This window comes from Callorhinus ursinus, unplaced genomic scaffold, assembly GCF_003265705.2.
Source record: "Callorhinus ursinus isolate GAN/ISIS: 27379988/994484 unplaced genomic scaffold, GSC_fseal_2.0 scaffold36, whole genome shotgun sequence".
NCBI lineage: Eukaryota > Metazoa > Chordata > Mammalia > Carnivora > Otariidae > Callorhinus > Callorhinus ursinus.
The window spans coordinates 1857082-1883759 of NW_027397098.1; the positions used below are offsets into that span (position 1 = coordinate 1857082).

Here is a 26678-nt window from a genome sequence, read left to right on the forward strand (position 1 = left end):
AATGTAAATTTTAGATTAAGATTGAGTATATATAATTTGTAAAAGTCTGTAATCATATGTAAACTCAATTTAATGTTAATTACATGTATATTTTGGCCTCACTTAATAGGAGTTAAAAGTTCATTTTGTAATGCATTTATTATAGAGTCAAGGAAGAAAAATGAAATGCATACCAAAGGAAACACATACAAATAAAATGCCTTGGTACAAATGTCTTTTGAAATTCATTAGCTATTACTGACAAAGCTCCAGTTAGAACCATGCGGTTAGAACCATGTGGGAAATACGTTGACTGGGAATCAAGAGTGAAAGAAAAGATATCTGCTTTTTATTAAGACCTGAAGTGTGCTATAATTGGGTTGAGTTTCTACCCAGATGGCCCCCCTCATTCTGACATCTGCAAAGTGTATATAAAACTGTGTTGAGGTGTTATTTTCTGTGGCTGCATAGAAACATGTTACTCAGTTAAAAGCCAAGACCTTGGAGTCCTTCACAATCATTCCTGCTAACTCATGCCAAGAAACTCGTGCTTCTCTGATCAGGGAGATTCCTGTGTGTTTCCCTATTGGAAAAGATTTGGAATTCCTTAGGGCAGTTATAAGTATCTGGTCTTCGAACTTTTATAAATCAATGACAAACATGTAGATTCAAGACTAGCAGAGTCCACATCAAGTTTATAATACAGTTCTCTCTGAAAACAAGTTGTAAAAAAATTGCTTCTTGTAAGTTATGAAATGTCATGTTCAAATATGCATTTTCGTTTGGTATTTTTCTAAATGAAAAATCTTGATTAGAACCTCCCCCTCCATGTATGAAAATTGTTTTTCAAGTATTTTTAACGGACACGTTCATTTTTACTCATTATATCTGACTGCCACATTTTACAAATTATTAACAATTCCATGTCCTCCTTGTCAGACAACAGAAAGATCAGAGTTAACGGAACCAAGGAACCTATAGAATTTAAATCCAATCAGTGGTTTGGAGCAACAGTGAAAGCTCACAAAGGGGAAGTTGTGGTGAGTATGAATCATGGGGATGCTTTGGAATAATATGTATTCTGAAACATTTTAAAGCTCCTATTTATAAAAATACTTTCATGTAAGGACATGCCAGATTTTTAATGATAAATTTATCAGCATTCTAAAAATAAACTTGGTGCTTAAAATTAAAGAATCTACTCTAGTGTTCAAAGGAGATACAGCTTGTTTTCCACATCAGTGAGATATTTTTGAATATTTCAAAAACAACTAAGGAAGATAGAAAAATAAAAGTAAATATTTAGGAGGTAAATATTTTATTGCTTAAGATTGATTTAAAGGGCTGATTACACACTGACCAGAGAAATAGGACTGCCATTTGGATTCTTTAAAAGTTTATCTACTGTGGCATCATTGATCATTTTTAAAGCTAAAGGAAATTTTTCTTTAAAAATATAACCACTAACTACGTGGTTCTCTGAATACATTAATACTTTTTAAAGCAAAAAAATCTCACTCCCAAGTAGATGTCATTCAGCTTTAAAATGCTCTGACTTTATAATTCTATTATCATATTGTTTCAAGTAATGATATATGTCTAAGTTATTGAGAAATAAATGACTGTATTAGGCTGATCTGGAAATTTTTTTTGTTGGGAGAATTTTTTAAACCATTGGCTTTGATTTCCTTACAACAACAAAGCAATAACTTTGCTTTTAGGATTTGTTTAAAGCTGCCTGAATTATGATTTAATAAGAATAAGTATCTAAAGGAAATGCCTTGCTTTATTTGGTCTGTGGTTAACCCCCCAAGGAGATTTTGACATAAACAGGTAATGTATAAAATACAGATAGCCCTCTCCAGTTACAAATCCAGAATTTACAGTATGGTCTCTATAGGATTGTACTTGCACTAATATGGATTTCACATTCCAGAATTGGTAAAAACCTTTTTATCCTTTAGTGGTGTATGATATGTGAATTTCTTTGGAAAGCTAGCTACTTCCATCTAATAACTATTTGGGGTTAAAAAAAATCTTTTGGGTACTATATTGATATTTTTAAGTCTTGAAAATTTATCTGTAATTTACAGACAAATTATACAAGTTGTTCAACACTTGTAGAAGCCTTCAGGGTCACTGAAAATGAAATCATATGCCATATTCATAATAAAAATGGTTAATTTGGGGGCATGCTTGCATTTTCGAAATTATGTGAAAGGAAATAAGATAATATTAAGTATATTTCAAGTTAATTTTTTCCTTTGAGCACTGAAACTTAGCAGGGTAAGGAAATAAATTCTACCCTATGTGATAATTATCAGAACTTCAAAATGCTGAAGTATTCTTTTGAATATCCAGGTGTCATATGTGTATGTTTTAAGTTTGGGTCACAGGCCAAATTCATCTCATCAGTATGTTTCACATCAGTGTGAAACTGAGCAGATATAAAAAGGGTAACTTTCTAGAGCTGACAGCAGGCAAGTACTGGGGAAAAGTTTCCTGGCATTTAAGTGTGCCGTGGGGATCCAGCAGGTGAGGTCATTTGGCAGACTACTGGCGGCACAGGTGAATGTCTGCACTGCCCAGACTCCTGCTTTTCACTGTGGGGAACTTTATGTTAAACATATTAACCATATAACTTGTCAGTTTACCAAAAGGGCCCTAAGATAGGGAACGTGGATGAGATTCGCAGTTTTTAGGTATTGGCCAAGACCTCACAATACCAAAAAACTCAAGTAGTGGAAACACTCTTCTTACTTGAGACTATAAGTTATTTTTACTAAAAGTACTTACGCAGGGGACTGATTATCAAGGACACATTTGGAATCATGAAAGGACTTTAAAAACAGTGTCTGCCTTCATTTTTCTGGCATTGTTTTAAGAGTGATACCATCAAACTAGGAGGTAGGCTAGTGGTTCCGTATTCGAGGAATCTGCAATTATGTGTCCTGAGAATAATGAGCACTTGAATAATCAGGTAAAACACACTTATGGAGGATTCTAGCTAGCAAAACAAGTCAAAAAGATGCCTATGTCTTCTAGACATTTATTTCATTGCCTCTCTCCTTTGTAACAAAATTAATATTGTTTAATTTACTTAAAGAGGATTTCATATATTCTCTTTCATATTTAATACCCTTGGAAATAGCATGCTTTTGTTAGAATCCAAGCTTCTGGAGAAAAGAAGAGTATTTTATGCAAGAATCATGTTTCTTACTGTTGTTTAAATTAATTTTTGTTTTGTTGCCAATAAAAACCATTAAATGAAAATCAAAGTCAAGAACACTGTGGTAAGGGTGTCCAAATGAAAGTCATTGTTTAAAAAGTTGTAAGATATACCGTCAGTGACAAACCAGGGAAATCCACAAAACAGAGGTTTACAAATTTGTCTGCATCCTTTGATTTGAAAATAATTTCTTAATGTAACAACTAGACAAAGAAAGTAACTAGTCTTCATTTTAAGACATCACACTGATTTATTCACTGCTTCAATGATCATTTGATTCTAGGTAAGTCCTATATTTTTAAAAAAGAAAAGAAGGTGTGAGTTCTTTGCCGTTAGGAAACAATCACTTTTTTTTTCATGTTATGTTAACCACCATACATTACATCATTAGTTTTTGATGTAGTGTTCCATGATTCATTGTTTGCGTATAACACCCAGTGCTCCATGCAGAACGTGCCCTCTTTAATACCCATCACCAGCCTAACCCATCCCCCCCACTCCCTCCCCTCTAGAACCCTCAGTTTGTTTCTCAGAGTCCATCGTCTCTCATGGTTCGTCTCCCCCTCCGATTTCCGCCCCCCTTCATTTTTCCCTTCCTGCTATCTTCTTTTTTTTTTAACATATAATGTATTAATTGTTTCAGGGGTACAGGTCTGTGATTCATCAGTCTTGCACAATTCACAGCGCTCACCATAGCACATACCCTCCCCAATGTCTATCACCCAGCCCCCCCATCCCTTCCACCCCCCACCACTCCAGCAACCCTCAATTAGGAAACAATCACTTTTGACACTTATTTAACTTAAAATCCTGTAGGGGAAAATCTCATTCCTTTCTATATGTTTAATTTGTTCTGATTCTGTGGTACATTAATGTTAAAAAAAAAATGGCTTTGGATGTTTCATTAACTCTGACTACTGAGGTACTTACCAGCGTGCTGGAAGCCAATTAATTCACTCCCTACTTTAACATAGTTTATCATGAATTTAGGTACCTTAGTCAACAAGCTATATCCTATCATGGTATGTGGAAACTATGTCAAGAAAATATTGATTGTCTTTGTTGTATCACAGGCCTGCGCCTCTCTGTATCACTGGAGAACTCTCAAACCAACACCAGAAAAGGACCCAGTTGGCACTTGCTATGTAGCAATCCAGAATTTCAGTGCATACGCAGAGTACTCTCCCTGTCGGAACAGTAAGTGATTTTATTCCTTGAAACTGTAATTTAGCTCAAGAGCCTTTCTGTGGTAGATGGTGCAGGCAATGTCAGAACACTGTTAATAAGGACAAAGAGACGGGGGTGAAGGTTACGGACAGCCTTTCGGGACGCCTTGCTGTGACATGGCGGGGAAGACACAGAATTCTGTTGATCCTCTTCCATGTTGTATAAAATTTCTTTTAGATATTTTGCAGGAGAATTGCCTGGTTCCTTACTTTAGGCCTTAAACTCTCAGTTGTTCTCCAAAACTCAGGCTGTGATCTGAAGAATGCTGACCACGCACTTCACTTTTTAATGGCAGGAGTGGTCTTAACTAGCTACTGTGCTTGGAACTGGGGACACTCTGACATCAGCTTTCTGTCCAGCCTGTGTTTGGTGTTTTGCTTTGTTTTTTAGAGAGAGAGAGCATGAGTGGGAGGGAGGGGCGGAGGGAGAGGGGGAGAGAGAATCTTAAGCAGGCTCCACACCCAGCACAGAGCCCGACATGGGGCTTGATCTCACAGCCTTGAGATCACGACCTGAGCTGAAATCAAGAGTTGGATGCTTAACCAACTGAGCCCCCCAGGCACCTTGCAGCCTGTGTTCTTGACAACTGTTGCTTTCTTTGGCAGTCGTGTGCTCCAGTTATCTGCATGGCACTCTTCTCTCCCTTAGGTGTTTAATCTCCATTTTTTAAAAAAGACTCTGTATACTTAGAGTGTAAGTCTCATCTGGCCATTCTAGGGGGCCTCCAGCGAAGCATCCTCGAAAGCAAGCCTGCAAGTGCCATCTTTGGGGCACAGCTGTTTAATCACTTCTTGGTGGAACACTCCCGGACTTGGGACAGCATTTCCTTTTTTTTTTTTTAAAGATTTTATTTATTTGACAGAGAGAGACATAACGAGAGAGGGAACACAAGCAGGGGGAGTGGGAGAGGGAGAAGCAGGCTTCCCGCTGAGCAGGGAGCCCGATGCGGGGCTCGATCCCAGGACCCTGGGATCATGACCTGAGCCGAAGGCAGCTGCCTAACCGACTCAGCCATCTAGGCGCCCCGGGACAGCATTCATTTCCAATTGGTAGATCTACTCAGTCTTTTTGTGAATTCTTCCAGTTTTCTACCTGTCGTGTCGGTCATTGAGATTTGCCAGAAAGAAACCAGTGGATTTTCATTCATATTCCTGATAGTTTGCAAAACCGCACTGAGGAAAGAAATGTCATTAGAAAGAACATTCTGGTAACTGGTTTCAGGAAATTGATTTTTTAACAACCCAATTCCAAATTAGATTTCCAAAACTGTTAAGTAAAATTTCACCATTTTTGTGTGAATTTTTTTTAGATTCAAGATTAAATTTGGCAGGGTGGCTCAGTCGTTAAGCGTCTGCCTTCACCTCAGGTCATGATCCCAGGGTCCTGGGATCGAGCCCCTCATCAGGCTCCCTGCTCAGCGGGAAGCCTGCTTCTCCCTCTCCCACTCCCCCTGCTTGTGTTCCCTCTCTCACTGTGTCTCTCTCTGTCAAATAAATAAATAAAATCTTAAAAAAAAAAAGATTAATTTTGGCAAGGTAATAAACACATATCAGAAATAAAACAATGGAATGAACGGGGGAAATCGGAGGGGTAGACAAACCATGAGAGACAATGGACTCTGAAAAACTCAGAAAAAAACAAACTGAGGGTTCTAGAGGGGAGGGGGGTGGGGGGATGGGTTGGCCTGGTGATGGGTATTAAAGAGGGCACGTTCTGCGTGGAGCACTGGGTGTTATGCACAAACAATGAATCATGGAACACTACATCAAAAACTAATGATGTGTGGTGATTAACATAATAAAAAAATTAAAAAAAGAAATAAAACAATGAAGATAAAGAATGGATCAGTGATATCAGAGGGTTAATAAAGAAGCCACTGAGATTTAATCTGAAGATCAAAGTGAAACAGCTAACTCAGATGGTTTTGGGGGAGGATTTTGGCAAAGAGAAGATCATGACTTTTGTTTAAAAATATTGAAATTAATTAGCCACTTCCTCACATCATGACAAATGTCAGCTGAATGAATAATCTGTGAAATTAAGGTTTTATTTTAAATGGCTTTAAAACAGAGGGTTCCTTGTTGATAATGAGACTCGATTATGTATCTATTCAACACATTGAACACTAATTATTCTATGTTTGGGGAATAAAGCACAGAACAAGAGAAAATAAAACCCAATCTTTAAGAAACTTACATTCTAGTGGGGGAGACAGACAACAAACATGTAAGTGTTCAGATCCAGTCATTCTACATCTGGGTATATAGCCAAAGGAAATTAAATCAGTATCTCAAAGAGATATCTGCGCCCACCCCGTTCATAGCAACATTGCACACAGTAGGCAAGACATGGAAACAATCTAAGCATCTGTCAATGGATGAATGGATAATGAAGATGTTATATATGTGTACAATGGCATGTTAGTTAGCCATAAAAAGAAGGAAATCCTGCCATTTGGGACAACATGGATGGAACTTGAAGGCATTATACTAAGTGAAATAAGTCAGACAGAGAAAGACAAATACCAAAGAAAAATACCACTTATATGCAGAACCTAACAAAAGCAAAACCACCACCCCCCCCCCGGCCAAACTCATAGATACAAAGAACAGATTGGTGGTTGCCAGAAGTGGGGGGGTGGAAAGATGGGTGAAAGTGGTGAAGGTGGCCAAAGGGTACAAACGTCCAGTTATAAGATAAAAACGTCCAGGGGCTGTAAAGACCAGGAGGGTGACTATAGTTAGGAATACTGTATTGTATATTTGAAAGTTGCTAAGAGAGTAGATCTTAAAAGTTCTCATCATAAGAAAAAAATTTATGGGGCACCTGGGTGGCTCAGTCGTTAAGTGTCTGCCTTTGGGTCATGATCCCAGGGTCCTGGGATTGAGTCCCGCATCGGGCTCCCTGCTCGGTGGGAAGCCTGCTTCTCCCTCTCCCATTCTCCCTGCTTATGTTCCCTCTCTTGCTGTGTCTCTCTCTGTCAAATAAATAAATAAAATCTTCAACAAAATAAAAAAGAAAAGAAAAAATTTATAATGATCTGTAGTGATGGGTGTTAACTAGACTTACTGTAGGGATCATTTTGTAGTATATACATATAGCAAATCATGATGTTATATACCTTGGACTAATAATATGTTATATGTCAATTATATATCAATGAAAAGAATTTTTTTAAAAGAATAAGTTCATAATATAACGTCATATAGCAAAAAGTGCTACAAAGAAAAAATATAATAAGGCAAGCAAGTAGGGAGTGACATGGCCTGCCTGGGTGGGGAGAGGAGCTTTGAGACAGGACCAAAGAGCTCTCTTAGCAAATGGCTGTTGGAGAGGGCAAGCGGGAGTTTCGCAGGTATAGGCAACAGCCAACAGCCAACAGAGGCATATTTTGGGTCATGTCCCACTCAGAGTGTTGTGTTCCTTGGTTCAGTATGAGGCCATTACTATTATGCTAAAGATAAAAGTCAAGTAGAGAGATAAATAAAATCCTGAATTTACTCAGAAAACTAATGGTAGGGCTGAGATTTAACACGGAACATGTTTCACCAATCCTGTTCATATCATATTGCTCATGATTTGCTAAAAAGCCTTCCCCAGTACAGTAAACTAGTACAGCTGAAACGGTGAGCCCATCCTTCACACTCTTGCCTTGGTGATCTCTCATACTCTTCCAACCAACATGGAGGGTGGTCGTTTATAAAATTTGTCACTGCCTCTTATTCTGCCTTTTTGACTGAGTGCCTCTGTGATGAGAGAACTCAAGTTAAAATACAGCACATGGCACTTAGACATGAGTCTGAGCCTTTACCTGAAAATAAGAATTATAGCAGCCTTGTGTCTTGAGTGACACGGGCACATTATGGTGCCAGTTTACTTACTGTTTATTTTCCTAAATAAAAGAACAGCTTGACCAAGGTAAAAATGGAGTTCATGTTGAATTGCAGAATAGCTAAATAAATTGCCAAGAATTCTTCCAACTCTAGTACACAGCTACAGTTTTCATATTCCTTGTGGTCACTCTCTTACTACAAATACTTCCTCCTTAAATTCACCCAAGGAGCGGACTTCCTGTCCTTCCCTTGGGTGTTTACAGTTCATTAACACAAAGCCAGCTTGTTCAGGAGCATATGGTCAATATCACAGAAGGAACACCAGCAATATTATTTTCAAAAGAGAATTTAAAGAACTCTCTCATGCTAATTCCCTATCACAAACATACCCCACTGATACGTTTAGCAGTATGGGAACTAATCTGCTCTTTCATATTCATGACATGCCTACAGCTCTTATGATCATTCATAATTCAGGTGAGGATAATTTACATATGGTCTTCCAATCAGCATGATTCCCTGGATTCTTGAGTTCATTCTGGGACGTAATTTTAAAATTTACAGACGCTCTGAAGTTCAGGAAGATAGATTCCTTTAGCTCTATGAACTATAACTCTAAGAGAAAAAATTACCTCACATTTTCTTATAACCACTGCTTCAAATAAACATTTGAAGTTGGTTATTTTCTCAATGAGTTTCATAAAAAATTAGTATTTTCTCTTAAGTTTTTCAGTTTCCTGTTTTGAAACAAAATAATTTCAAAGAACAGTCATATTTCTTCCTTTTTGAATAATTTATAATATTAAAAATGAAAGAAAGACTTGGCTTTAAAAAAAGGATTTCTGAAGAGGTTTGTACATTAGAAAAATATACTTCTAAATATATGCAAGATTACACATATATGTTTACATAATCATATATCAGGTATTCATATAGAAATATTTACACACATGAACTTCCAGAAAACTGGTACCCAGACATTGGAGGTTATACACATGAACCTTTAGGGAATTTTATAGCATTCAGAACTACAAACCACAAAATACAACTTAAAATAAGGAAGAAATTTCATAAAAATATAGCGTCAGATGTTGTACACTTAAAAATTGCAGAGGTTAAATCTTATGTTAAGTGTTTTTACCACAAGAAAACAAACAAACAAGGGGACACAAGAATTTTTTTGTAGGTGATAGAAATCCTTATTACTTTGATTTTGGTGATGGTTTCATGGGTGTATGCCTATGTCCAAACTCATCAAAATGCATATATTAAAATATGCATTTTTTATATATTAAGTATACCTGAATAAAGCTGGGGAAAAAAACTCTTAGCTTTAAAAAAGAACCCCACAAGGCATTAATGGACATTTGAATTAAAAACAGGTATTATTGTAAAAAAAATACAGTGTACACGATAGAACAGTGTATTAAAATATACAGGGAGCATCTGGAGAGAAATGGATGATGACAATGCTAAAATTAGCTAAGGATTAACCAAAGGAAAGAAAAAACAGAAGACATTCTAGAAAAAGCTAGAAAGGCTAGATCTATCAAAAAGCTTCTGGAACAAGCATACCTAGTCTATATATTTTTCCTATGATAATGTCCAATTCCTTTCCTGCTCTCTTATCTTAGTTTCCATTGAGGAATATCCTTGATAAAAAAAAAAAAGAGTAATTATTTGCATGTTCATATCAAACTACATAATGATTGAGATGCCCCCCACTGAACTACGTTTTGATTTTATGCTAAGCACTTTAGAAGCTGTAGACGGGGGGTGCCTGGGTGATTCAGTGGGTTAAGCGTCTACCTTCAGCTCAGGTCATGGTCCCAGGGTCCTCGGATCAAGCTTGGCATCAGGCTCCCTGCTCAGTGGGGAGTCTGCTTCTCCCCCTACATTTACCCCCTGCTCATGATCAATCAGTCTCTCTCTCTCTCCCCTCTGTGCCAAATAATAAATAAAATCTAAAAAAAGAAGAAGAAGAAGAAGCTGTAGACAGTAGTAAATTCCTGATCCTGATGTCCTAGAAACTTTTTATAACAATCCCCTGGGAATCCACAGGTTGACCTACCCATAATTTTAAAAACGGTATGGTAAGGACCTATTGGACATTCAGTTAGTGAATTACATTGGATAGAATACAAAATAAGCCATTACTAGAGAGCTTTCTCTTTTGCAAACACTGTTTTATTCCAGTGTGCCCATGTGGTTCATTGTGACCATAAATGCAATTTCCAAATGTACCTAACTAATGATAATAGAACAATTTTAAATTAACTTCCTCTTGGCAATCATTAAAATTGGAATCCTTGTTGGTGCCCTCAGCAGAAAGCATCTGCCCAGGTGACCTTGTTTACCTCTCTCTTGCTCAAGGGATTTCTTTAGGAATGACACATGTGGCTTCGCATAGAACACTCAGGCAGCTCAGAAACACATTACTGCCACATGGAGAATGCAGAACATGGCTGAAAGAAGGAGAGTTTATTTCTTCAAACAAACATGAGTTGTAAAACCCAGTATGATAGCTCCAAGGGACGTTGTTCCTAACAATCTTACTAGAGAATCATGATGATATTTAGGACAAGAAAATAAATTGAAATATATGTCATAACTTACTCAGAATGAATTTAAAAAATATAAAACACATATTGGTTATTTTAAATTTAGAAGTATATAGAGAAAATAACAGAATATCCTGAATTGGTTATTAAAATATACCTTGGGAATGATGATGTTATAACATTTCTACATTTTGATCACTCTAGGTAATGCTGATCCAGAAGGCCAGGGTTACTGCCAAGCAGGATTTAGTCTGGATTTTTATAAGGTGAATTCCTTTGGTCTTGTAGCTTCTAAATTTGTATTAGCTGTTTTGTTGTGTTTTTTTTGCCCTTTTGCCCTCTGTCTCACTCCCATCCCCAACCCCATAAACCACAACCACCAAAAGAATCTTTAGGTATATATCTAGTCTGTTTTGGCAGCTTCTTCAAAATGTTTTTGTTTGCTCTTTATTTTTATGAATCTATGAAGATGACAAACTCTTAAAATAGCACAGAAATACATATGCTAAAAAGCAACAGTCTTTCTTCCCATCTTTTGTGATAGTCATTTTAAATGAAAAATCTCAAAAACTCAGTGGGAAAAATGTGCTTCCAAAAAAAATCACAAGAATCAGTGAATTGCTTTATCTCTTAGCTATAATTCACTGATGAGATTTAACATTAGTGTTAAAATTCACACATCCTTTCACAAAATTAAAAACAGAGATGCCTAGTAAGAGGGTACAAAGATTTCATGGTTTTGAAAATAGTATAGAAAAAATTCTTCAGCCTACAAAATTCATTGCCTTTTTTTTTAATCATTGTCCTTTTTTTTCCACTGAAAGTTAAGGATGCAGAGGTTGGAAGGTGGGGTTGTAAGGAGAAAGAAAAATTTATATTTGCTAGTCTGGAGTTTTTGCTTTCTCTCCTGAGAAGGGGAGAGGGAGGTGGTTGCAGATGTATGGAAAAAATAGGCATTACTGTGGCCTTGAGATAAATAGAAACCAAATTTTCTTTTTGTTGCCAAGGCTCAAAAGATAATGTCTGCTAAATTACACAGCATTAAACTTGTATATATTTTGCTTACCTGAGGCAGTGCCAAAGAACTGAATTTATATATTCTCAAGGGAAAGAATGCAACTTAGCTAATTGAGTCAAATGAAAATTATTTACTATGCTAACACACTAAATAGTGGAAAGCAAGAAAAAGAATTAAAATGAGCTGCATGCCTCTGATAGAAGGGCCTCATTTAAAAATTGCTTTTTTATGTATAACAAATTGTTAGAGCAATGCTTATTAACAATGATTTATCACCTTTAAAAAAAAATCTGTTTTGTTTGGTTTTTCCAATTGTTGCTGTTTCTGTTTTGTAGAATGGAGACCTCATAGTAGGAGGACCGGGAAGTTTTTATTGGCAAGGTACGTTCCATTAGCAGAGAAGAAATGCCCATTTGTTGTTAGTAACAAGAAGGTGAAGCACAAGTAACAAGCAAACATTGACCTTTTATTACATTCATTTTATATCCATGTTCATGGTTTCCCAAATAATTGAGCTATCATTTCCCATTGTACATTGTTATATAAATGATATTTTAAAATACTGTTGCAACCTAATTCATTTATTCACCACGTATTTATTGAGGCTACGCCAGGCATTGTGCTGCTAGATGCTGGGGATACAGTGATGAGTAAAGACAAACAGTGTTCCTACCCTCACAATGTTAATACCTGGGGGAAGATGCAGGCATTAATCCAACACTCACCCAAGTACCTGAGACAGTCCTCACGTGGTACTCGCTGTGAAGGAAAGGCATGTCATGATGGAGCCATGAGAGTGTAGGAGGCTTCTCCGAGGGTGTTTCTTGCAGCTGTTTTGTCCTGTGAACACTGGCGAACAGGGGACTGAAATACAACCTGTGCTCTGCTTAGGGAGCCCTGAACTAGATGTGGGAGAGCGTCTGCCCAGACGGGGTGATGCCTTCTAATTCTTAAAAAGGTGTTACATAGACCAGCAACTTCCCTAATGTCAACTAACTTGGAGGCAAGCAACCCTGAGCTGAGATCTGAACTTTGCTAGGAGGGAACTAGCAAAGAGAGAAGGGACTTTATGGAAAGGTTCTATGACCTGAAGCTGAGCAGTCAGGTGAGAGAGAGGGAAGCCAGGGTGACCAGAGTCAGGAGATGGGGAGGAGCTGCTGTGTGATGTGGAGCAGCCCCCCTGGCCATGGCTTGCAGGCCAAGGTAAGCAGATTTTTCTTTTCCTGAAAACAATAAGAAGTCCCTGGTGGATTGCAGGAGTTTAAATAGATGGCCTTAGCTACAGTAATTAATTGTTGCTTGTCTTGAGAATAATGAGAAACCATTGGAGAGTTTTAAGCATGAGATGCTATGATCAGATCTGTGTTTTGGGGTGAAAAGATCACTCTGGTTGTTATATGGAAACTGGATTGGAGGTTGGCCAAAGTGAAGTATCAGCAAACCAGTCATAAAGTGATAAGTTAGTTATAAGTTTATAAGGTAAACTAGCTATAAGGTTCAGATGAAGATGCTTGCTTCTTAGAGTGGTAATAGTACAGATTGAAAAGGGGGAGAAATTTGAGAGATGATTTGGGGGGGAAATAAACAGCTTATCTAATGGGTTGGATATGTGTGGGTGAGGGAAGGGAGGATGCCAAGCATATGTTTCTGACTTTTGCAACTGCATGGTTATAGGTGGGTCTCACCCACTGAGATGGGGAACCCTGGAAGAGAACAGGTTTGGAGTGTATTGTAGAGGGAATATTATGAGTTTGCTTTTGGTTATGTTGAATATGAAAACGTTTGAGATAGTCAAGGTTCTTCACATAAGTGTTTAGATGTATGGGCTTTAGCTCAGAGAAGATATCTAGGCTAAAATACAAACTTCCGTCACTTGCATCTTGGTGACAATTAAAGCCATGCATGTGGATGGGATGCCTACATAGAGATGACAGAGAATATTCGCTGAATTTTGGCTGTAAAGTTTAGGATAAAGATAGAGTAGACTATGAAAGAGATGAATAGTTGAGTGAAGTTTTTCTTTTAAAATGGAAGACACCTGATCATATTTAAAAGCCAATGGAAGAGTACAAATACTGGGAGTCTGGGAAAGATGGTGGATTAGGAGGACCCTAAGCTCACCTTGTCCCCCAGATACAACTAGATAACACTCACATCAGTGTAAATAGCCCAGAAAACAACCCCAAGACTGGCAGAACAAACTCCACAACTGAATGTAGAGAAGACGTCATACTGAAGAGGGTAGGAAAGGTAAAGATGTGGTAGGGAGCTAACCAGACCCCTGGGGCTGTCCTTGGGAGGGAGGGACACCGCAGGCACAGAGAAGGGAGAGAAATAGACTATCATGTCAGGGATCCCTCAGGGGGATGATGAATCCCTATTACATTGGTTTTGAAAACCAGAGGGGCTGACATTCACAAGTTCTTATAACCAGTGGGACTTAAAACCCCAGCATAAACATGCCATCTGCAGGAACCAGCATGGCACTGCCAATACTTACTACCTAACTTGCTAACACCATTTGCACTTCAGTCGATCTGTCCCCCTCCAGTCAGACCAGCTTTAGTCCCAGTTGCTGCAGGTCCCCTCCCATAGATCAGCAAAAAACTTGCTGACACCTTGCCTCCTGCCCCTATGCACTTTGAGGATCCACCCCTTTAACACTCTTGGCCAGAAGACATCCAAAGTGGTGTTATACACACACAATGAATCATGGAACACTGCATCAAAAACTAATGATGTACTGTGTGGTGATTAATATAACATAATAAAAATAAAACAAAAAATAAAGTGGTGCAACAAGCCTGGTAGTGTGCAAACAGACCTGACATGGGCCAGCACTACTCCACAGTGACTCCTGGCCTGAGGAGAGGGAAAGATAACCACACACACCTGTCATACTGTGGCCCCAGCAGTGGGCTGGGGACAGTCAGTGGTTCTGAGTGCAGGACCTGCCCACCAATGAAAGTTTCTCAGGGAACAACATGGGGAAAGTTCAGTGATACTGCATGTCTGGCAAATGCCTGGTCTGACTCAACTCAAGCTCAAGGCAGCCCCAGACTGGACCACTAACAGCACAGGGACCAAACCCTACCCACAACAGGCAAAGAGAGCCACTGCAGATGCCTGGACTGAAGAAAAAGTAGCTCAGCCACAGCAGCAGGGCACATACAACACACATAGGAGACACTTTGAAGTGCCAGGTTCTCATGAACAGGTGACACCACACTGTAGAGGACCTCTTCTTCATAAGGCCACTACTTTCAAGAGCAGGAGATGTAGCTGACTTTCCTAATACATAGAAGTGGACACAGAGAGTTGGACAAAATAAGGAGACGGAGGATTATGTCCCAAATAAAAGAATCGGACAAAAATCACAGCAAATGATCTAAGCAAAATGGAGATAAATGATATGCCCAATAGAGAATTTAAAGTAGTAATCATAAAGATACTCATGGAACTTGAGAAAAGCGTGGAGGACATCAATGACCCTTATCAAAAAGATAGAAAACATAAAAAAGAACCAATCAGAGATGAAGAACTCAATAAATGACATTAAAAATACATGAGATGAAATAAATAATAGACTAGAGGAAGCAGAAGAACAGATCAGTGACCTGGAGGATAAAGTAATGGAAAGCAACCAAGCTGAACAGGTGAGGGAAAAAAATAATGCAAAATGAAAAGACTTAAGGAATTCAGTAATACCATCAAGCATAGTGATTTTCACATTATAGGGATCCCAGAAGAAGAGAGAAAAGGGGGCAGAAAATTTATTTGAAGAAATAATAGCTGAAAACCTTCCAAATCTGGGGAAAGAAACATAAATACAGATCCAGGAGGTACAGGGAGTCCCCAATAAAATCAATCGAAGGAGGTGCACATGAAGACACATAAGTAATTAAAATGGCAAAAATAGCATATCAACAGGATTTATTCACAGAACTAGGACAAATAATTCTAAAATTTGTACAGAACCACAAAAGACCCTGGTTAGCCAAAGCAATCTTGAAAGAGAAAAGCAAAGTGGAGGTATCACAATTCCAGATTTCAAGTTATACTACAAAGCTATAGAAATCAAAACAGTATGGTACTGGCACAAAAATAGACACATAGGCCAATGGAACAGAATAGAGAGCCCAGAAATAAACCCATGGTTATATACTCAATTAATGTTCAACAAAGGAGATAAGAATATCCAATGAGAAAAAGTCAGTCTCTTCAACAAATGATATTGAGAAAACTGAACGATTACATGCCAAAGAATGAAATCGGAGCACTTTCTGACACCATACACAAAAATAAACTCAAAATGGATCACGGACCTAAATGTGAGACCAGAAACCATAAAAATCCTAGAAGAGAGCATAGGCAGTCATTTCTCTGACATCAGCCATAGCAACATTTTCTAGGTATGTCTCCTGAGGCAAGGGAAACAAAAGCAAAAATAAACTATTGGGATTATTTCAAAATAAAAATCTTCTGCACAGCAAAGGAAGCAATCAACAAAACTGAAAAACAACCTACTGAATGGGAGAAGATATTTGCAAATGATATACCCAATAAAGAATTAGTATCCAAAATATATAAAGAACTTCTACAACTCAATACCAAAAAATAAATAATCTAATTAAAAATGGTCAGAAAACTTGAACAGACGTTTCTCCAAAGAAGACAAACAGGTGGCCAACAGACACATGAAAAGATGCTCAGTGTCACTAATCATCAGGGAAATGCAAATCAAAACCACAATGAGATATCACCTCACACCTATCAGAATGGCTAAAATCAAAACACAAGAAACAACAAAAGTTGGCAAGGACGTGGAGAAAAAGGAACCTTTGTGCACTGTTGGTTCCCACCATGCAAACTGGTGCAGCCACTGTGGAGGCTTCCTCTGAAAATTAAAAAATAGAATTACCATATGATCCCATAATTTCACTACTGGATATTAACCCAAAGAATACAAAAACACTAAATCAAAAAGATATATGCACCCCTATGTTTATTTCAGCATTCTTTACAATAGCCTAATTATGGAAGCAGTCCAGCTGTCCATCAATAGATGAATGGATAAAGAAGAAGTGGTATAGAAACAATGATGGAATATTACTCAGCCATAAAAAAGAATGAAATCTTGCCATTTGCAACTGCATGGATGGATCCAGAGGGTTTATTACTAAGTGAAATAAGTCAGTCAGAGAAAGACAAATTCCACGATTTCACTCATATGTGTAATTCAAGAAACAAAACAAATGAACAAATTTAAAAAAGAGAAAAACCAAAACACAGACTCTTAACTATAGAGAACAAACTGATGGTTACCAGAGGGGAGAATGGGGAACAGGGGATGAGTGAAATATATGAAGGGGATTAAGAGTACACTTATTTTGACAAGCACTGAGTAATGAATAGAATTACTGAATCACTGTATTGTATGCCTGAAACTAATATAACACTGCATGTCAACTATACGGGAATTAAAATAAAAAATAAAATAATAAAAAACTACAAATGTTTTTTTAAAAGCCAATGGAAGAGATCTGGGAGATGGGTTTATGATAAAATTGTATGTGAAATTACTATTAAGCTTAATTCATACATGTACAATTACGAACATCAAATAATTAACATTTCAGTCTTAAAAATTATTTTGCAAATTGAAAAACTATATTTTATGTAGCAGATGGTTATAAAGTAAAAATTATGTGTGTTTAAAAAGACTTCTTCTAGTTCACTTGACTAGATAATCTAATTCACTGGATTAGATCATTCTTTCCTTAAGTTAAAATGTCGGACAGTGATAATTTGCTGAAAAGTAGCCATACCAAGGAGATTTAGAAGCATTGTCTGTGATAGGTAACGTAAAATTTTATTTAGGCTTAAGATTATAATGTTTATTGAAGCAGCTAAAGAAAACAAAGGCAGTGTGTGGGGGAGAGGTGGGAAGGGGGTATTTAGCTTTAAACCAGAGAAAATTGGCAAATTTTGTAGACATTGTTCACAATCATTTCAGGCACAGTCACTGGGAAATATTTATGGCCAGATTTGATAGTTTTATTCCTTTTGAACTTCAAACAGAAAGATTGTGTGAATTATCAGTAAATTCCCAAGGAATAATTTGGCTTTAAAACTAAAATTAATATTAAACGTTTGTTTCTTGAAGTCATTTCTCCAATTTTCTCACAAGAAGCATGAGATCACACTTGTCCCTTAGATGTCCATTATAAATATAGGAATGCATGGAAATTGTGGTGGAAAATTGCTGGCCATCTTTTGGATATTTGACCACCCCAATATGATCATATTTCAAGACTTTTAATAGTGACTTTATTTGGGAGATATTAGCCAAAGTTCTTACCATATCATTGTTGGCAGCCATGGATTCCTTTTTTTTTTTTTTTTTTGCTAAAATTCTGGATCTCACTGGACCTCACAGCCTCCCATTGTCATAATTTTATGCTCTCCGTATACATTTTAGCATAAAAAAATAAAGAGCTCAAATGTTATGTAATTCCCTCCCTTAACATAACTGATAGATTTCATAATCTATTAAGTGTTTTAGATTTAATCTGTATTTTGTGAGAACACAAAATGTCTTCTTAGAATGCCAAAGGAGACCTTGGTTGTAATGCCAAATATCTTAAAAGTGAAACCACATGACCGGAGAGAAAGCACTCATGCTCTCTGGGCCTCAGTTTCCCCACTTATAAGAAGTTATGCTTTGGTTAGATGATCTCAAAATTTGATGATGTTTCTTCTGGCCACGATGTTCCAGATTAAAAATTTAATTCATAAATTTTGCCAACAGGTGTCTTTACACAGATATTTTTCTCATTTGGAGATGGAGGGAGTATGTATTGTGAAGGCATTGGGAAGACAGATAAAATTATGTAGTTCATCTTTGGTTCTTCTGTCAGAATGGAAAGTTCTATCCAGCTGTAGCCAGTTTTACCTTGCAATTTAGCATGTGGGAAAATTCATCATCAAAAATGCAAGCAATTCCATGATTATTTTCAAGAGAGTATATGTTATTCACAGGGCCTGTCTCTTGCATTCATTCAGCTAATGTATTAATTTGTTTGAACACAGGTCAGGTGATCACTGCCAGTATTGCAGATATCATTGCAAATTACTCATTCAAGGATATTCTAAGGAAATTGGCTCGAGAAAAACAGACAGACGTGGCTCCAGCTTCCTATGATGATAGTTACCTTGGTGAGAATCATTGCTCAACACATTTGTTGTTTCTCAAAAGGCAAACATGTTAAATGTAGATGCAAATTTTATTCCTCACTTATCTGATATTATTCTGCAACTTATGCAAATTTTCTTTCCTTATTAGCTTAGAATAGACTTTCTTTTGTTGAGCCATATTATATGTCTTTTCTTTAGGTTCAGCCTATTTTCTAGGTTCCATAACAGAATCTTTCTTCAAATTGAACAACCATTTTTTTATTTTAAAAATTTCAATAAATTAGACTAGATGGATACTTCCTTCACACAATAAAACATTGGCCTCAGCCCCAAAGTCAATATCTTATTTAGTGGGGGATTTTGATGGTTACTTTTGTGTTTCAATTTAGGTGGTAGTATGCAGTTATGCAATCAAACACTAACCATCATAGTGTCTTGTGCATAAAATATTTTGCCAATTGTAGATAGTATGAATTAGTGGGGCTGCCCAACACTGTAGGGGCAACATGCTAGCGGTCCTTTCCAGTTTTTAGAGCAACAACAAAAGACCTTTAAACAGTTGCTAGAATATTATCAAAATGTATTACATGCAAACCATGTCATTGTACCTCTGTTGCTTCCCACTTTTGGTATCCTATTGGTATTTTGATTGCTTAATAAATTAAGCAAAATGTAGTTATATTTTTCACCTCACCTCACTTTAGAGGTAAGTGAAATTTGTGGAAAACCATCCTTAAAGAAATTAGGAAGGAGACCTTCTTGATGATCAGAAATAGCAAAACCTGAGCACAAAAGATACCTTTCAGAGTATCATGTCTGATCCTGATGAATTAACAACCTTAAAATGCAGTGGCCACCATTTACACTTTAAGGTGGATTATGAAGCATCCCTCAGAATCTGATTGTGCTGCCATTCTCAGAAGAAGCAGATCTATTATGCATTCAGGATTTAGTACAGAAATTGGCTTCACTAATTTTTCCCTCTACAGAACCCTAAACTTTTATGTTGCAATATTTGTCGAGATTTCTGAGCAAAGCAGTACTATGGTAATTCTTTCATTTTTCTAGACATAGCTCATTTGTAAAGCCTTCAAGCATGATTGGTTTTTCTTTTCTTTAACACAGGATATTCAGTTGCTGCTGGGGAATTTACTGGAGACTCTGAGCAAGGTGAGAGACATTATTGAATATAAGTCATTTATAAAGCCCGGGAAAGATAAGGTTAGGTTACCCTTTAAAAAGCCCCTTTATAAATGTAATTTTTGTCACTACACAAAATGTATAAAAGTGGAATCCCAGAATGTGTATGATAATAATCTATAGAAAAACAAGCAAAATACACTTCAGCACAGCTTTATCAGTCTCAAAAAATTCCATAAGACTAAATATCAATCTTTATAAAATCTAGTTAAGCAATAAAAAACAAGTCCAGTAATCCCATGTTATGAATTTAAAAAAATAAGGTGATTAAATGGCCTACACAAAAGCCATGCTGTTAATGACAGATCAAATTTGAAAAATCAACATCCCCCATCTTTACTTTAATTTCTGGGATCTCATATTGGACATGTCCATACTCAACTCTCCACCAGACTCCAACCCAACATCTCCACGTTATTTCCTTTTCCCCTTCGGACATGCTCAAGCCCAAAATAATGGAATGAATTAACCCCTATTCTCATATATGCCCCTCACCTCTGTTCTCTATATCCTGTGAAGGCTGTCATCCCTGGTTTTAATCTACTGATTCTGCAGCCACTCTAATTTCCAGTGGTCAAATGCTACTTTTTTTTTTTTAAGTATAATTCAAATGTCATCTCCTCCAGAAATCCGTCTTTTACTTCCTTCTGTAAACTCCTATCTCATATCATTTTTCTTTCTCCTAAGGCATTTATCGTTCATTTATTTGTCCAAAATTTTTTGAGCACCTACTCTGTGCCAGACTTTGTATTAAGTGTTGAACACATGGAGGTGAACAGATGATCCTTACTCTCAGAGTTTATGGTCCTAGTGGGACTGACAGGCATTAAATAATGAACACAAAATAACTGATTAAAAATTGTAGTAAGTGCTAGGATAAAGCTCTAAACATAAAACTAATCCAACCCTCATGACCTAATCACCTCCCAGAGGCCCTGCCTCCTAAGACCATCACATTAGGGGTTAGGTTTCAATACTATGAATTTGGGGGGACACAAACATTCATCCCAAAACAATACCCATCATATACAAGACTGGTATTGTTTGTTGAATGACTCAATCATCAATCAATATTTTCTTCTTGTTTCGTATGAACCTTAACTACTTTTTACTAATGTGTTTTAATGAATTCACAAAGAATTAAGAGTAAATGAAATGTGGCCATCCCTAGAAATCATCAGAGCTCTTTTAACTGTTTCATGTCAACAAGACCTACAAAGCAGAAATTCACAGAGCATAAAACACTCTTTATGCAGTGAAGCAGGGGTTGAAAGCAGGGTTGTTGTTTTTTGTTTTGTTTTTCATTAAAAGAACATTTTTCTTTTAAACATAAGCTAATTTTTAAAGGCCCTATCCTTCCATTTTTTCTTCAAGATATTAAAAGACAATCTATTGTGGTAGTTAAAAGCATGGACTTTGGAGCCAGACCACTTGAGTTTCAACCCTGACCTTGCCACTTACCAGCTCTGTGACCTAGTTACCTGAATCTCAGTGCCTTCATTTCTTAATTTCTAAAAGAGAGATGGTGGTGATGATGATAATGGTAATGGTAATGATGGTGATGATGATGACGGTGATGACAACAATGAAGATGATAGTATTATCTATATCATAGGATTCTTATGAGGATTAAATAAGCTATTCCTATATGTTCATTAAACAGTAGAATAATCCCTGATACATAACAAGTACTATTTAAATATTAGCTATAAGAAGAAAGAACTCTTGGGTTAGGGACCATCAGAGATAAAACTGAATTCCTAGTACCCTAGAAGAGTCAAATCTTATAATCACTCAGTGATTTAGCAAAGGAAACTGTAAAATATGCCAAATGATTTTAAACATGACATTAAACTCTTGGAAAGTTCCCCCACCCAGTACAGCATTTAGTCCTGACCCAAGGAAATTAAGAGGGATGCATGACAGCGTATCACAGAGAAAGATGGTAGAAGATCATTGTGATTTTCCGTCAGATCACAGAAATGACTAGATGGATCCAAGTTTTAAGTGATTTGTAGATATGTAAAGGCACTATCAGAGATCATGATCCATTTATCAGACCACACCAAGCCATGACTACCCATGTTCACTACTTACTTAACTAGATTGGAAAGAATTGGAATTCTATGAAAAACAGTGAGTGACTTGATGTCCTCTAGATGAGCGGTCCTTAATATGGGATCCTTGGACTCTGGATGGTACATGGGTGGACTTCACAGGATTCGCACCCCTAGAAACCATATGCAAGGTTTTGCATATAGGTGAACTTTTCCAGTGACAGGATCCATAACTTCCATCTACTTCCTAAGTGTGCTTATGATTCAAAAAGATTAAAATATTTTGTTCTTGTTTTAGAGTCTGATGTGGTGAGCCAAAAACCAAGAAAGTGATCTGGCCAATCCTAGGGAATATGAATGCCTGCTTTTTAGAGGTTAAACAGTGGAAATATTATAAAGCATGTGGCACGCTCTCTAGTGGGTAGAAGACATTCGATAGACACTAGCCTCCTTTCTGCTTCTCTTGATGGCCAGGTCATGTATTTCGAGGCCAGGTATCTAACTTTTTCCTCCACGTATTATTGATATTAAGAGAAGGTTTACCATGAGGTACTGAAATGGATCTAAGAAAAGTCACTTATTTTCCCTTCCTACAATATTTTTATAGTTAAGTGACAGTTCTAACTTACCTTAAACTCCAATTTCCCCATCTTGATCATTTGTAAATAATTATGAACATTTTTAACCAGCATTTACTTTTAATAACTCCTAGTGTTGTGACCATATAAGGCTGCAGACTCCAAAGTTACTGAGTGTGATGGTTGTTGTCTTTTAAATGAAATTCTGAATGTTTGTGGAATGCTTAGTAGTGGTCGTCATGTATTTCAAATGGGATAGTTAGTCTTTTCTGGTTGATAGGCCTGATTCTGGAATCAGTCAACTCCATTATATCAGATGGTGGTTTGTTGTTACATGCCAATTTAATTCATACCAAGTAAAGATTACTGAAAACTGAGCAGTGTGCTACCAGTTCAGCCACCTTCCCTAGAAATCTGTCCAGATAGCTTAGTTTTTCTGAGCCTGGTTGTATTCTTCAAGGACATGCTTCACCTTCTCTCCCATTGCTGAAGTTGAGCAGTCCATGCTCCCTTGTAAAGTTAACTTTCCACTTTAAACTAGGCTTCATTCCCTCTCATGACTCAAAGAAGGGACTCCAGCCATTCCTAATTCTCTATCTCATATCATCAGTTTTTTTTAATCATCCCCATGAATATACAAGCATACTGTTATTTCTCACATCTTAAAAAGAAAATCTCTTAACTCCACTTCCCCTTCCAGCAAGCACCTGTATTCTCTGCTTCAAGAGCGGTCACTCTTCTCTGCCTGTATCTCTGTCTTCCAGTTCCACTGTCCCCCTCCTCTTAAACTCACTGCTCCGCTGAAACAGCTTGTGTCAAGCAACCCAGAGGCCTCATGCAACTCATCTTCCTTAACTATCGGGAGCATCTGACAGAGTTCATCATTCCCTCCTCATTTCTTCACTCGACTACCCAGACACTTGCGGCTCCTTCTCCATCTCTTTTATTGATTCCCCTTTAATTTCTCTCATCTCACTGAAGTGTCCCAGGGTTAAATATTTGGGCTGTTTATTTCCTCTTTGAGTTTTGGTACTCTCATCCAGTCTCACTTATTTTTCCAGCTTATGCTGAATTCCAGGCTCATGGTACTTCTCCAGATTACACTGAATTCTAGGTTCAGGGATACATGTTCTAAGATCTAGAACCTCAAACTCAATACTGAACATCTCTATTTGAATAGCTGTCTCAGGCTTAATGTGCTCATGAGCAAACTCCTAACCTTCCCCCTGAAACGTGGTCTACCCTCCATCAGCTTCATCTCAGTAAGTGACAATGCCATCCTCCCAGTTGCTCAAGCCAAATACCTTGGAAGTCAGCCTTGGACTGTACTCTTTCGCTCACACCCCATCCATATCCAATTCATGAGTAAATCCTGCTAACTAAACTCTCAAAGTATGACCAGAATCTGACCACTTCTCACTTCCAGCACAGCTTCTACTTTATTGCAGTAGACTCTTACCAGGTCTCTCTGCATTTACCCTTGTCCCCCTGTAGTCTGCTCTAAATCCAGTAGCTAAAGTGGTCCTTTAGAAACAGAAGTCAGATTGTGTAACTTCTTTGATCCAGTGATTTTTCAACTCGTTCAGTCTGAAATTCAAGTCTTCACAATGACCTGAGACTCCATGCATGAGGCCCCTAGTTACTTTGACCTCTCTCCTACCCCTTTACTCCTCACTCCCTCTTCTCCAGCTACCATGGTCTCTTTACTATTCTTTGAATACTCCAGACACACTTCTACCTCAGGACCTTTGCACTTGCCATTCTTTCTGACTAAAACATACTTTTCCCACTTCTCCATAATATTTACAGCCTACTTTCTTCAGTCTTTGCTCCAATGTCACTTTCTTGCCATGTCCTTTCCTGCTAATTGTGCCCTAAGAAGTCATATGTCCTTCCCCATCCCACCTCTAGCACTCCCTGTACCATTTTACTGTTTGTTTTTTCTCACTCACTATACTTATCCCCTTCAAATATGCCATTTCATTGACTATGCTTTTTAAATTGACTGTCTCTTCCAGCCAGAGTATAAGTTCTGTGAAAGCAGGGAATTTTGTCCATTTTGCTCACTACTGTATACTCCATTTGCCTATAAATATTTGTTGACCGAATGAATGGATTTACTACTGAGAAGTCCAACATCTAACCCCAAATGAATCTTCTTTGATTATTAATGCTAATATCATGATCACCCACCTCTGCTAGAACACAGCACACCAGATGTAGTTGATGCTAGAACTCGTGCTGTACCTTTCAGGGCACGGTGAGGGGAAGGGAAATTTAAGTGGAAGGGGATTCTCATCCAGGCCCTTCCTATTTAAATTAAACTAAATTTTTAACCCCAATGAATCAAAGGTTGGTTTAGATTTATAGAAACAAGAACTGAAAGATTTTTGATAATTAGCAATTCCAACTCCCTCCAGTTGCAGGTAACTGGAAAAATGAGGTTAAATGACACATCCCAGGTATATGGCAGGCCCAGGAATAACACCGTAACAAGCTAGAGGCAGATCATAGTGCAATGAGTTATATGGACCCTTTCCCCCAGATTTGCCTCTTCTGTTTCTATTAGTGAAGCTTCCCTTCTGGGGGACCCTTAGCTACCAGGTCACCTGCTAATTCTGCTACCAGCAAACATTTCCAAGGGGGCCAGACTCATGTCATTTATGATGGCTTTTCTTTAGGTAACCAGAATTGTTTTAACACCTTCGTGTGACAGAAGCTATACTTTTTACACTAATACAAAATGTCACCACAGTGAAAGCTAGAGAAACCAGAGTAAGAGGTTTAACCTACAAATCACACACAGAGCTGAGAAGCCAGGCTTATGCTATGCAGGCAAAAACACATGGAGACCAGTGATGAAGACTGGTAAATCTCACAGTACAACTTTTGTTCTGTATTCCATAGTCTGTAGCAGAAGCAAAAGCAAACACAAAGCCATGACTTCACACTTCCAGCTCTTCACATGGTGGTTACTCATGTCAAAAGCACTATCTTTAACTGATGTGTTGGATAACTTTAAAATATATGTAATCCCCCTTCTCAATGACTATTTTTATCCCCAGAACTGGTTGCTGGCATTCCAAGAGGAGCACAGAATTTTGGATATGTGAGTACAAAGAATGCATTGTTGGATATTTTCTTATATATGCAAAGAAATGTTTCATTGCATTCAACTTTTAAATGGTTTAAAATGCCTTTTAATAGTGAGCGCCTATCGATCCATGCTTGTATGCTTGTTTGCTTACTAAAAAAGGAAGGAAAACAAGCGAAGCTAGATTTTTTTTTCTGATCTATGTACAGTGTACAAAATGAAGATGCAGGGCCCTTTGTCCAAAATTAAGAATTTCAGGATCGCAACAGCTGGGCATTAAACCAAGGGTGGGGTCTGACTGAACGTGGGGACCAGTGTGATGGCGCAGGTCACACCCATGAAGCCAGCACGATTCTTGTGCTTCATCCAGGAATAATTGCAGAGAATACTGTTGCTGATGTGCTCAGCATTTAATATGCCTCATATGGTGGAAATGAAAAAATCAATTGTTATTACACTAGTGTATTTGTTTCCTGAGACTGCCACAACATTACCATAAACTGGGTGGCTTAAAACAATATAAAATTGGGGGGCGGAGCAAGATGGCGGAGGAGTAGGAGACCTGGATTTCGTCTGGTCTCAGGAATTCAGCTGAATAGGGATCAAACCATTCTGAACACCTACGAACTCAACAGGAGATCAAAGAGGGGAGTAGCAACAACTCTCTGAACAGAGAAGCGACCACTTACTGGAAGGTAGGACGTG

At 37.7% G+C, this 26678-nt stretch overlaps 1 protein-coding gene across 2 annotated transcripts in view; it reads left to right on the plus strand.

The window, feature by feature from the left end:
• Positions 1-26678, plus strand: part of ITGA8 (integrin subunit alpha 8) — a 201413-nt gene that overhangs the window by 36308 nt on the left and 138427 nt on the right. For both annotated transcript variants that reach the window (XM_073879876.1, XM_025853612.2), the window contains exons 3-9: positions 919-1019; positions 4282-4405; positions 11034-11095; positions 12183-12228; positions 18940-19065; positions 20170-20214; positions 25945-25988. In XM_073879876.1, the coding sequence (XP_073735977.1) occupies positions 919-1019; positions 4282-4405; positions 11034-11095; positions 12183-12228; positions 18940-19065; positions 20170-20214; positions 25945-25988 (548 nt within the window). The remainder of the gene's footprint in view (positions 1-918; positions 1020-4281; positions 4406-11033; positions 11096-12182; positions 12229-18939; positions 19066-20169; positions 20215-25944; positions 25989-26678) is intronic.